The sequence below is a fragment of the Physeter macrocephalus genome, chromosome 2, assembly GCF_002837175.3.
Source record: "Physeter macrocephalus isolate SW-GA chromosome 2, ASM283717v5, whole genome shotgun sequence".
Taxonomy (NCBI): domain Eukaryota; kingdom Metazoa; phylum Chordata; class Mammalia; order Artiodactyla; family Physeteridae; genus Physeter; species Physeter macrocephalus.
In genome coordinates, this window is record NC_041215.1 from 120,524,753 (window position 1) to 120,538,898 (window position 14,146).

General features: G+C 44.9%; 1 protein-coding gene across 2 annotated transcripts in view; it reads right to left on the minus strand.

The window, feature by feature from the left end:
- The window catches only part of NHEJ1 (non-homologous end joining factor 1), a 49,523-nt gene that overhangs the window by 1,174 nt on the left and 34,203 nt on the right, over positions 1–14,146 (minus strand). The window contains exon 3 of one of the 2 annotated variants that reach the window (XM_028481936.2): positions 499–559. In XM_028481936.2, the coding sequence (XP_028337737.1) occupies positions 499–559 (61 nt within the window). Of the gene's footprint in view, positions 1–498; positions 617–14,146 lie in introns of both variants that reach the window. The other variant, XM_028481933.2, reaches the window with a different exon arrangement.

A 14,146-nucleotide genomic window follows, 5' to 3' on the forward strand; every position in this document is an offset into this window, starting at 1 on the left:
TACCAAGCATTCTGATGAAGGCCAGGCTTTGGTACTAATATGTAAACAGACACAAATCCACTTCCAACTGACTTCTGGAAAGCGCTGTTTCTATGTTGAAGATTATCCAGGCCCACTTTAACCACATAGGACAAGAGCTTCCCTGACCCAAAACAGCTCACTGTTCTTCTACATATTGCCTGCCATGTCTCAGGTAGGGAGATTAATTTTTTTCCTGGTTCTCTCACTAATTCTCCTAAGCATGTAGACCAGTCCTAATAAAGCTTTCCGCAGTGATGGAAATGTTCTGTATCTGAGCTGTCCAACCTGGTAGCCACTGGACACGTGGCTATTGAGCACGTGAAATGTGCAAATGAGGGGATGAATTTTTCATTTTATTTAATTTTTATTTATTTAAATTTAAATAGTCACTATTGGCTAGAGCTACCATATTGAACAGCACAAACCTAGACCCTAACTCTAACCCCAGGGAGACCAAGTACCTCTGGAGCTACTCACCAGTGCCTTGAAGCTTCTGTCCCACTTGGAACTCTTGTCTGGTGACTGCCATATACAGACTCTGTAGATTTGTGACAAAGGGTTTTCCATCACCAACACTGCATGCCTCTGGTAGTTTCTACAGGGGAGAGGAGACGCTATTGTTGGTGACATGGTATTGCTAGAGCAAAGAAACTTGATATCCCACTGGCAGAACTGGCATCAACCCTAAAAGAATTTATATACAGAACTTAGACCCAATATAGGACATCCATATCCAAACCTGTTAGGACCAATATAAAGACCTCTTGGGAGGTCTTCTCCTCTGAAAGGCAACTCCAAACAAATATCTTTATTTCCTTCAATACTTATGTCTATTATGTTTCCCCATGAATACCTCATAGGTTTGTAGGTTCTTTTGTCCAAAAGGATGACCTCTTAGAGGACTGTTTTTTTACGAAATCATCTTCCCTAAATTGTCCCTGAGTTGTACAGATTTACTATTTTAATTAAATTCACTCCTAAACTTCTACACTGGAGAGAGAAAAAGGATGAAATCCAGGAAAGGGGAAAAAGAGAAAAATGGGAATGACAGACTGAGAGACAAGAATAAATTATGGAGCTATGACATTCAGTCAAAGGAGATGGGAGAAACAAAGTTTACAAAGCTTTGGAGGCTTGCCTGCCATTTTATATTCTTATGCAATCCCATTGTGCTTTACTATAATCCATGAACTCACAATGGGGGTGATATTTCCCCCAAGTAGGGAGAAAATCTGCTCTTGGGGGATGAAAAAAATCTTACTCTTTTAAACTATAAAGCACAGATACACAAACAGTACATAAACAGAATTTTGGTTTATCTATGGTATTAAAATTTCCTGAGGGGGGATGATTAGGAAAAAATGTCTTAAAACGTTCCTCAGGGAGGTGATAATGAAACAAAATTGAGAAACACTGCTACAACCACATTATATTTATCTGTTTCCTTCATTATGGAATGAACTGTGGATTTATATCCACAGCAAAATGTTTTGCCTAGTTCAGGTTTCATACACTTGGCTGAACTGAGTTTAAGTAATGGCTGAAGACTTAAGAAAGTGCAATAAAAATGAGATGAAAGAGTATGGTGTCCAGTGGACCTAAACCTGGCTGTACTTCAGAATCTTGGAAAGGGCCCAGAACCACTTCGTCTGTCCCTATGCATGCAAATCGCCATGGCTCCCAGCCAGTTAGCAGGTTCTCCAAGGGAAGCCATGCCAGCAGCTCACATGGGAACAAGCCCAAGAATCCTGGATTGGCCCACATCTCATGTCAAGGGCACTCTCTCTGTGCTATAAGGGCATTCATTTCTGAAAACCCACTGTGGGAGAAGGATGGAAGAGAGAAAGTGGGAGAAGCAGTGAAGTAGTTGCTGAACCCTGGTCAAGATTATACAGCTCTTTCCCTGAGCACGGTGGTAGCTGAAAAACTTTTTGATCCCCGGGAAATGTAACATAGATTTCTACTCCAACCCTACTCACATAAAGACTGTATCAGTCTTGGACTTTCACTGGAAACCGCAGACAATCAAACAGGAGCCTTGAGTGCAGACGTTGCTTCCAGCAGTAATCTCGCTAGGAGTATAACAGCCCTCTTCAGCAGCATTCCCTGAGGAATGAACTGAAACAGGCCACGGACCTCTATCTCACCTCACTCTCCTTCCTAAGTTCAGCTCTCCAATGCCCAAGCCACCTCCTCCAGCAGAAGGTCCTCTACTCTATGGCCAGAGAGCCCTGACAGCAGAGAGGCAAACGGCTGTCCTCCATCCTCACATCTCATGTCTCTGGGATCTCCCTTCATACTGCTCAGGAAGTGTGGCCTCTCTTAGGGTCACCCACACACGGTTTGGTAGGCACTGCGCTGCCAGTACAAACGGGCCAGGCAGAATCTAGGCAGTCCAGGGTCGTCATCTCCTGCCCTTTCTATGGAACTAAACAGACTCATAAAATTTCCAGGGTGACCTTTAGCCAGTTCATGTATTTAGTCTCAAAATGAAGTGCCAGAAATAAAAGGCCACTGGAGCTACTGCTGTCCTGGACCTAAGTCCAAATCCAGAACCTGTATCTTAGCCCTTCCTTCATCCTTCCCCTTCTCGGGGAGATCTGGTCCTGCAGCTGCTACCAAAGGTCATCCCACCCGATTGTCTATTCTCAGAAAAGTACTAGGAAGAGAATATTGGTACATTTCCTGCATATTTACTATGCGCTAGGCACTGCTCTAAGTATTTAAAGGTATCAACCCATTCTGTCTTATTCACTGCTATTTCCCGGGCACCTACAACAACCTGGCCCCCAGGGGATGCTCAATAACTATGTATGAATGAAGGACTATGGGAGGCATGAGGATGACCCCATCTTGCTGAGGCAGTTACAGCTAGTAAGTCGTGGAACAAGATCAGAATCCAGACCATGTGGCTTCAGGGCCCTCGCATATAACAACTACCCTATTTACTTCTCTGAAGCATAGAATTTTAGTCTAAAGGGCAATACAGCCTTCCCCAGGATTACAGCCCTTAATTCCTTGCATCACAGATCATCAGCTGCACCCATCCAGCTCAGAAACAAGCTCCCTCAGGGGACAAGAAAAACATGAGCAGATATAAAGGAGGCAACTGGCCCTACCTGGAACTCTCAGAAGGGCCATACCCTTAATCCTGTTCTAGCTGTTTCCCATCGTCACTGATTCCTTGGGTATCATTCTCAGAATATGCTAGGCAAGACAGGTGGTGAGGCCTGAGCCTGGGAAGGAGAAATATTAGTTCCCTGTGCAGGACAATGGTAGGGGTGAGCTGGGGCGGGCAGCAGAGATCAAAGGGAGAAGCTGGAGTCAGGACTAAGAAAAGCAAATAGCAGTGCCCCCTGCTATAAGTACACCTGAGCCAGGAGCAAGGTGTACCAGCCACAAGCGGGTCACTGCCCAGAATGGGGAGGGGAAGAAGAGCCAGGTCAGTCTACTGTATAATATGTTCATCTGATTAACCCAGAATCAATTCTACTCAGCAGAAAGGTTACTGAGATTCTACCATGTGCCAGGTACTACAGGACTGGGGGACGGGAAGTGGATGCACCAGTCCTTCCCTCCTCAGAACAGGGCAGAGTTAGTATAAAGATAAATAAGTCAGGGCTTCCCTGGTGGTGCAGTGGTTAAAAATCCGCCTGCCAATGCAGGGGACACTGGTTTGAGCCCTGGTCTGGGAAGATCCCACATGCCGCAGAGCAACTAAGCCCATAGGCCACAACTAACTGAGCCTGTGCTCTAGAGACCGCAAGCCACAAATACTGAAGCCCGCGCACCTAGAGCCCGTGCTCTGCAACAAGAGAAGCCACCACAATGAGAAGCCCACGTGCCGCGATGACGAGTAGCCCCAGCTCACCACAACTAGAGAAAGCCCGCACGCAGCAATGAAGACCCAATGCGGCCAAAAATAAATAAATAAATAAAAATTAAAAAAAAAAAAAAAAAGATAAATAAGTCAGAGGCCCTGCCTCAAAGAGTTTACAGTCACACGTGGGACAGAGGCAGATGCAGGTATCCCCCACTTTTTGAAAATTTGCTTGATGTCACTTTGCTTTTAGGAAAAGCCTACCTTAGTACCTGTTTTTGCTAACTGGAAGAAATCCAGAAAAGATTTTCGCTTTTATTTATTTATTTTTTATTTATTTTGTTTTTTGGCGTTGCGTGGGCCTCTCACTGCTGTGGCCTCTCCCGTTGCGGAGCACAGGCTCCAGACGCGCAGGCTCCGCGGCATGTGGGATCTTCCCGGACCGGGGCACGAACCCGTGTCCCCTGCATCGGCAGGCGGGCCCTCAACCACTGCGCCACCAGGGAAGCCCCAATTTTTGCTTTTATGAAAAAAGGTAATTGCTCCTTCACTTTACCCCATTTCAGCTTATGAAATGGTTCATAGGAGTGCTCTACTTTCAGATAGAAGGAGGAACCTGTATGTGTGTGTGTGTGTGTGTTTCAGGCATTATGCTCTAACAGAGTTATAAACAAAGGGTAATAAGAACCCAGAGAAGAAGGAAGGGACAAAGTCTCACTGAGAGTCCTGCAAAACACTTCAGAGGTGGTGACATTGAGTTAAGCCTTTGCAAGGTTAGACTTTGAATGTGGTGGAACTATTTGAAGCACAAAGGTGTGAAAAGACAGGACAGTGGACAGATCTCATGGGAAATGAGACTGGAAGGCTAAATTCATATCCACGAGATGGCAAAGGACTTTGTTTTCTGAATTAAGGATATGCCCATGGGAATCCCTTTTGTTTCACAAAGTGGCTTTCTCTGCTATACAACTACTTGCCAAGGCTTCCTTGGCATCAAACTATTACTGATACAACATTGAAGAGTCAGAAGTTTCCTCAAGGTTTCCCTTTCTAGGCTTTCTGCTACATTTAGAACCTCTTCGCTACTTACTGCTGGTACTGTGAACCTTTAAGAGCCACAAGAGCTACATCACTCTCCTGTCTCCGGTAGCTCTGTTACTCTCTCACCTCCAGTCCACTAGGACTTTGGCCCCTGCTATACGGCCACATCAGAAGCGTTAGGAAAACCAAAGTTACAGAAATCATAAAGGGCATTTTATTTCCCCTTCTTGTCCCTATGGCAGCCCATGTTGGTTGCTAGGCCCCAAACTACCCTCCTTTAACCATAATTCCCATCTTCACTGAGTCTAAAACTCACTCCCAGTGGTCTGGAAATTCTAAGACCCCCTCCTACCCCGTGATCCCAACAGGATCTGTTGGAGCAATCCCAACTGCCACTTTCAACTAGAAATAAAAGGTCTGACCCTACCCCCACTCCCCACCCCCATCTCATCCCTCCTTTCCTCTAAGGCTGCTTCAGAAAAGAAACCTTTAGAATCCTGGGTAAGGAAAGGCTGGACCCCGATATACTGCTCACCCTACTCAGTATGGACCCACAGGTGAAGTATACAGGTTTAAAAGACAGAAGAGAGGGAGAAATGAGCAAACTGGAGCCCCTAGCACTAGCCCTGAGTTGGTCTTTGGTTCTGGCACCAGCCCCAGAAGCTGGCACAGCCCCAAGGCCCTGACACTGACCATCACAATATCATAACCACCAGGTCAGTGCCCCCAACACGTGACTTCCCAAGGGCAAGAATCCTCTCCTCCCTCTTGCAATGTGGTAAACTGCTGTACTGGATACAAACTTCCCTCCCTAGAAGGGCCCAAGTCAGGTTAGGAAATCATGGTAATCTTCATCATTAGCTCCTCTTTGCAGTAAGAGCATACTGGAAAACCCTTCTAAGGTCTCAGATTACCAAAGGTTTACCAAAATAAATAGGGAGGAACAAGAAAACTGGTTTGGGAAGAGGACTCCAAGGAGAAAGACTCTTCGGAATAGAATTCCACCCCCCCACACCATCCATTCATTCGGCAAATATTTACTGATTACCTACAGTGTTCGTGATGATGTGGGTGCTGGGGATACAGTATATTGAACAAAAGAGATAAAAATTCCCTGCCCTCCTGAAGTTTACATTCTAGAGAGGGGAGATCAACAACAAACATAGCTAATTAAACCATATTCTCTATCAGATGGTGTTAGCACCACTGAGAAAAATAAATCAGCACAGGCTGATTACGGGATGGGGTAGGAATGTGTTGCAATTTTAAATAGAGGTCAAAGAAGGCCTCACTGAGAGATGACACTTTAAAAAGACCTAAAGGAAAGTAACAGGACGATCCACTGGCTATCTAGATCAAGTGACCAGATTCCCAGTTTGCCTGGGTCAGTCCCAGTTTGTGCTTGTTGTCGTTTATTAGTAGAGCTCCTTTTCTCTCTTATAAGTGTCCCAATTTGGATGATAAATTAGATGGTCACCCTATATCAGAGGAAGAGCATAGCAGGTATGTGGATATGTGTCTGTGTGTTTATTTGAAATCATGAGATAATGTAGCATATGATCTTTTATTCTGTAAGATGGGAAGCCACTGGAGTTTATAAAGAGAAGAGTGAGGGCTTCCCTGGTGGCGCAGTGGTTGAGAGTCCGCCTGCCGATGCAGGGGACGCGGGTTCGTGCCCCGGTCCGGGAAGATCCCACATGCCGCAGAGCGGCTGGGCCCGTAAGCCATGGCTGCTGGGCCTGCGCGTCCGGAGCCTGTGCTCCGCGACAAGAGAGGCCACAACAGTGAGAGGCCTGCGTAGCGCAAAAAAAAAAGAGAGAGAAGAGTGAAATGATCTGATACACATTTTATTTTTTTTTAAATAAACAAGTTTATTTTCTTTTTTTTTTTTTAATTTTTTTTATTTATTTATTTATTTTTGGTTGTGTTGGGTCTCTAGGGCTTCCCTGGTGGCGCAGTGGTTGAGAGTCCGCCTGCCGATGCAGGGGACGCGGGTTCGTGCCCCGGTCCGGGAAGATCCCACATGCCGCAGAGCGGCTGGGCCCGTAAGCCATGGCTGCTGAGCCTGCGCGTCCGGAGCCTGTGCTCCGCGACAAGAGAGGCCACAACAGTGAGAGGCCTGCGTAGCGCAAAAAAAAAAGAGAGAGAAGAGTGAAATGATCTGATACACATTTTATTTTTTTTTAAATAAACAAGTTTATTTTCTTTTTTTTTTTTTAATTTTTTTTATTTATTTATTTATTTTTGGTTGTGTTGGGTCTTCGTATCGGTGCAAGGGCTTTCTCTAGTTGCAGCGAGCGGGGGCCACTCTTCATCGCGGTACGCGGGCCTCTCACTGTCACGGCCTCTCTTGTTGCGGAGCACAAGCTCCAGACGCGCAGGCTCAGTAGCTGTGGCTCACGGGCCCGGCTGCTCCGCAGCATGTGGAATCTTGCCAGATCAGGGCTCGAACCCGTGTCCCCTGCATTGGCAGGCAGATTCTCAACCACTGCGCCACCAGGGAAGCCCCTGATACACATTTTAAAAAGATCACTTTGAATGTAGAAAGACAAGTGGGCAGATCTGTTAGGAGGCTGCTACAAAAACCAAGTGGGAGAGGATAGTAGCTTGGGCCTGGGTGGCAACAGTGAAGGTGGTGAGAAGTGATCAGATTCTGGATACATCTGAAGGTATGGCCGATAGGATTCATTGATGGATTGGATATAGAATGTGAGAGGAATCAAGGATAACTCTATTCCAGGGCATAAGGCAGATGTTTACAGAGGGATGATCCAGAAACCTAAAATAAAATCAGAGATAACCTGAAACGGCTCCTGGGTCGACAACACAGACTCAACCTGGGGAGTAAAACAGGGAGATTCAGTGGGAAAGGTGAACCCAATGCCCAAGAGAAGTATCAAAAAGTTTAAAAAGAGGAAGCCATAAGTGGCTTCTCACTCAAAGAAGACGAAACAAAACTGTCTAGGAATTAGGCGGGAAAAAGTCTCAGAAAAAAAGATAAGTAGAAACAAGCTTTAAGTTCTGGCTTTAGAGTCACAAAGACTCGAATTTGTACCTAAGGTCTTCTATTTGCTAGCTGTGACACTTTGGGCAATTTACTGTACTTAATCAACGTCCTGTTTTAAGAGAAAAAAAGAGATGGAGGGTTGGGTAGATATGGGGGGTGGGGAGGGAGGACCGAGACAAACAATATCTACATCATAGAGTTCATGAGCGGATTAAACAAGCGGGTAGAATAAGTACCCAAGAAATCTCTGTCCCCTCCCTTTGCAAGACAAAGGAGCCTCAAGAAATGCCCTAATGAGCTCTAGTACTTAGAGAAACCAGGGTCTCACCCAATTGTTAACCTTTCCCCACTGCGTCCCAAAGCATATGATCTAAAAATTCAGTGACTACTCAAAGCCCAGGTGAGGGAGATACAGTCACAGAAACCCAGCTAGTAACCTGTGGATAGTTCACTGTCCACCATGGCCACACGAGCCCAATCCTCAGTCTCCAGTAAGGACCAAGGTCCTGGTTTTTAACTCTGGCTTTGCCAGTTAGCAGCTATGTTACTAACTTCTTTTAGCCTCTGTCCCCTCACCAGAATAATGAGGAGACCAATACCTACTTTTATGAGACTGATAGAAGGATTATATGAGGTAATACATGTAAAGGTTGCCTGCTCCATATAAATTATGTCTCCTGACCTCCCCTCAAATGCTCTTGTTGCCTCTCAGATATCTCCTTTACTCTCCCAATGTGCAGGACGTACCCAAGAAGCCACGGTTTCACCTTCATTCTCCTCACCCTCTTTTTTTGGGAGGTGGTGGGTATAATAGTGGAGAGTAAAGCTTCCTATTCCAGAAGCACACAAAGCACAAACAGCTTACTCCCTGAAACACTTTAGCTAAAGTCCAACAATGATTCCACCAGGAACCCTTTCTCACCGCCGTTTCCTGCTCCCCAGTGAGGCCTGGGCAAGAGGCTCTGCTATGGTGTTTCCATTGTAAAGTAATATACACTCAGTAAAGGCTATTTGGAAAGTAGCAAAACGTGACCTGCGGATATGTCATTCAAACAGTCAGTCATATGTTTTTGATGGGATTAATCTCACAGCTTCTTCAGAGTTTGAGAGGGAAAAAAAAAAACTTTAATAGGACAGAGAAAAGAGATGTGGTGGTGATGTCCACGTTTTCAAAAGACGACCAGCTCACTCTCCTTTCGTGTCCCTTGAAATTTTCCCACAGCAGCTCACTTGGATGAGGTGTTTCAGGCAAGTTCTAAGGCCAAGGGGTCCCTCTGTGTTGTCCCTCACAGAATACCCCTCTGAATTCCCTCAGTTCGCTGATCACAAACCTTGGTGATTTGGGAGAGACCCGGCGCGCTAAGGATACGAGGCACGCTGCCCTTGAGATCGTATGTGAAGTCGACGAGACAGCTGACCTGCTCCTGTGTTTGGTCTGGTTTGGCTTTGTTGGGTCTGTGTCACACAAGGCCCACCCTGACCATGGTGCCCTGCCGCGGCTGACCTCACCATGCTCTCCCGTTGGCCTCTGGTTCCTGAGCACCCACCCACTCAGCACTGGGCTCTACTAGGGAAAAAACACAAACAGACCTGAACTTAATCTTGTGTTTGAGAACTTGCAAATTAATTAGAGTCTACCTCAGCCCTCCCCACTTTTAAAACTAGGTGGGAGAATGGATGCATGCATCCACTCACCTAGCCAAGCATGCACACATGCAATCCAGTTAAATCATTACGTCGCTTTCTTTGTGGTCTGCCCTTCAAAATGGGATAATTTTGCTGCCTCACTCTCCCTCACAGTGCTGGAAATGCAACCGAGATAAAATAGGTGCAGAGTTCAAAACAGTTTGAGATAAAGTCCAGATTTTTCTGGTTCTGCTTGAGGCCTAGGTAGCTCCCTGAAGTGCACAGTCAGAAGAGAAGGGAGATGGGAAGAAAGACTATAAAGAGAGGTCCAAACAGAAGGCTTGAATAATATTAGTAAGATGAACATTTTGGAATGCTTTCAATGTACTAGGTACTAGGCTAAGCATTTTAATCCATTATCTCAATTAATCTCCACAGTAAGCCTACCAGGTAGGCACTAAAATCATTCTCATTTTACCCAGGGTAAAACAAAGGCTCAGAGAGGTTATGAAACTTGACTAAGGCCACAGCTAGAAAGTTGCAGAATGGGGCAGCAGAAGGCCCAGGAAGCTGAACTCCAGAACATACACTTGAATCACTTCACTGTATCTCCTCGTAAAATCACCCACTGAGACAGCCATTTCTCCCTCCCATCCCCCAGCTCCCACTCCCCAGAAGGAGGTTGGTCCCTGTTCTGAGACCTAGTGGTACTAGAATGTAGCTCTCTCGCCTTCCTTCTGAAACCTCCAGAGAGCCCAAGAGACTGATAGAGGGAAAAGACAAAATGCCCTTCAGAGAAGGAGAGCCTTACTTAAGTCCTTGACTGTCCTCCAACGGGACTAGAAAATCAGAAAAATGAATCTCTGGTATGGGGAGGCTCTAGACTCTAAATCTCCTTTTAAAATAAGTACAGCTCCTCAAAGTCATAGCAGGAAGGCCCCTCAGCTCTGCCCCAAAAGAAAAATAATGGTAAAGGGAGTGGAAGTGAAGGTGGGGGCAGGGGCCGCCGCTCTCATAAGAGCCCTTTGTGGTGGCTGCCTCTGAAAGGAGGTTTTGCTAGACAAGGTGGAACTTCTCAAGGTGACAAGCAAATGGTACAGCCTGAGCGGTGACCCTCTGCTCGCTCGTAAGCACCCCCTCCCCTCCGGAGGGCCAGAGCCTACACTGTCCCCGAAGCCCCACCCAGCGCCAGCACAAACCACGGCTTTCTAACTAACAAGCAGCAAAGGGGCTGGGGGGACGCAAGTGGTTTCCTGGGGGGGAAGGAATCCTCAGAGCCCCTCAGAAAGTGCAGTAGCAACTCTCATTCCTTCTTTTTCTACTCCCACTCCTTCTCCAGGAAGAACAAGCAGCTCCTGTCAGCTCTGGCTCAGGGAGGGGGCGCCAACCAGCCCATCGGGGACAACCAGTCTGAAGGATAGTTTAGCCCCTCTCTCAAAGTCAGCCACCTCACCATCCTTTCTCCAAGTGGAAATGAAACAAGGAGGTAAAAACCAAAAAGAAAAAAGCCTCAGGTTTAAGAACAAAAAGAAAATCACAACAATACAGCAGGCATCTGACTCGGAAAGCTTGTGATCCCTGCCCTGTGCCATGAGCACTACACAGGAGCACATATTTCACTTTTTCCCTGTATCAGTGGAGAAGAGAGAACAGTCAACTGGGTCTGTAGGGCACTGAGGTGATTTAGAGGACCCGGTAGTATTATCTGTAGGACCTCTACCACCAAAGGGATTCTCTTTCACTCCCCATTACACGCTTGACAGCTGGGAACACAGCCCACGGCGGCTGTGATCTCATGGGCTCCTCGCCCCCACCCTTCCTGTCCTCTCCACCCCACGGAATCTTCCTCTATACGGCAATGCACCACCTCCCCATAACACACACACACACACACACACACATACACGCTCATGATAAGGGCCTGCTCTTCATGACCTTAGGTAGGCAAAGATTTCCTAACAGGACATAAATCATCAAGGAAAAGATTGATAAATTGGACTACATCAAAGTTAGGAACTTCTGTTCATCAAAAGATACAAATAAGAGAGCAAAAATGCAAGCTATAAAATGGGAGAAAATATTTGCAATACATATAACCAACAAAGGACTCATTTTCAGAATATTTGAAGAACTCTGAAAAATCAATAAGAAAAAGACAAATAACCCAAAAGAAAATTGACAAAAGGCTCAGTCATAGCTAAGTGATCAACAATTACATGAAAATGTACAGAACCTCATTAGTCACTGGGGGAGTTAAAAAGCCACAGTAGGATACCACTACATATTCACTATAATGGCTAAAAAGAAAAGGCAGATAATGCAAGTGTTGACAAGGATGTGGTACAACCAGAACTCTCATATACTGCTTGTATGAGTATAAATTGATATAGTCATTTTGGAAAACTGTTTGGCAGTATCTACAAAATCTAAACATATGCATAACTATGAAGCATCCAACACAAATGGGTAAATAAATTGTGGAATAGTCTTACAATAAAATATTATACAGAAATGAAAATTAACAAAATACTACTAACATGGATGAATTTTGTTGAGTGAAAGAAGTCAGACACAAAAGAGTACATACCATATAATTCTACTTATATGAAATTCAAAACAGGCAAAATTAATCTATCATATTAAAAGTCAGGACGGTGACCCTTTGGAGGCGGTAGGTACTGGGTACTGGAAATTTTCTAGTTCTTGATCTGGGTGCTGATTACACAGCTATGTTCATTTTGTAATTTTTCAGGCTGTATGCTTATGATAGGGGCACTTTTCTGTATGCATCTTATACTTTGACTTTAAAAGTTTATTAATAGAAGAAAAACAATTTGGCAGTTCCTCCAAAAGTTAAACATAGAGTTATTATATGATCCATATAGTTATTATATTGCGCTCCTAGGTATATACCCAAGAGAACTGAAAACGTATGTTCATACAGAAACTTACACACAAATGTTCATAGCAGTTTTATTCATAATAAACCCAAAGTGGAAAATGACCCAACTGTCTATTAACTGACGAATGAATAAACAAAATGTGGTATATCCCTATAAGGGCCTATTATCCTGCCATAAAAAGGAATAAAGTACTGATACTTGCTTCAATGGATGGACCTTGAAAAGAATGCTAAGTGAAAGAAGCCAGACACAGAAGACCATATACTGTATGATTCCATTTGCATGAAATATTCAAGAGAGGTGAATCTACATAGAGACAGAAAGTAGATTAGTGATTTCCAAGAATGGGGGGAGTGGGGAATGGAAAATGACTGCAAGTGGATATAGAGTTTCTTTTCGGGGGTGATGAAGAGGTTCTGGAATTATATAGTAGTTGTAGTTACACAACTTTATGAATATTGTAAAACCACGGAATTATATACTTTTGCTTTATACTTTTTTGGTAAATGCTATGGTATGTGAATTATATCTCAATTTTTCAAAAAGATTTTTTAAGAAAGATAAAGTCTCTATTCTCCCACACTCCTCTGCCTGTCCTCCACTCTGTTCCCTCTGTCAGGAATAGACTCTCAGGCTCCCAACAGGCCTAGACAACTTTCAAAGGACTTTAACACAGTCAGTGGAGCAGATTCCTGCCTAGTGGCTGAGTAACTGGCGTTAGCACAGAATGGGGACAGAGCACGGGATCTAGAGTCGCATGGGCCTAGCTTTGAAAATAAGCCCTCCACTTACATATTCTTTTTATGATCTTGGCTAAGTGTCTATTAATCTCTTTGAGCCTCAATTTTCTCTCTATAAAATGAGCAGAATAATTCCTATCAATGAGGGTTGTTGTGAGGATTGTTAAATGAGATCAGGTACGTAACATATTAATTCTGCTCTCTTGGAGTTCCAAAGAACCTCAGCTACCTGAAGGTAACCAGAAGCACTTTAATTTAGCAAAACAGTGTGGGCTCTGGAATTGAATTGCTTACACTCAGATCCCAAGTCCATTACTTTATCTTTCTAAGCCTTAGTTTCTCCAGTTATACAATGGGAATAAGAATACTACGTGCATTTTAGAGTAATTCTGAGGATTAAATGAGATAACGCATGTAAAGTGCTCACTACATTGTCTGGCACATAGAAGGCACTCAATAAATATTAACTGTTATTATTAATTCAGCCATTAATCAAAACTGTTGACTATGCCAGATAGTGTGCTGTGTCCTAAGGATAAGATGGAGTTCACTGCCTTCAAGGAGCTCACAGTCTGGCTGGGGAGTCAGACACATAAACAGATAATTGTTCTTATGGCTGGGCACACACTGGAGCCTTTGACTGTCAGTCAGCAACACTAGGTCTAAGGCATTATAAAACCAAGCTGGGGCTTCCCTGGTGGCGCAGTGGTTGCGCGTCCGCCTGCCGATGCAGGGGAACCGGGTTCGCGCCCCGATCTGGGAGGATCCCACGTGCCGCGGAGCGGCTGGGCCCGTGAGCCATGGCCGCTGGGCCTGCGCGTCCGGAGCCTGTGCTCCGCAGCGGGAGAGGCCGCAGCAGAGGGAGGCCCGCATACCACAATACATAAATACATAAATAAATAAACAAATGGGACCTAATGAAACTTTAAAGCTTTTGCACAGCAAAGAAAACCATAAACAAGATGAAAAGACAACACTCAGAATGGGA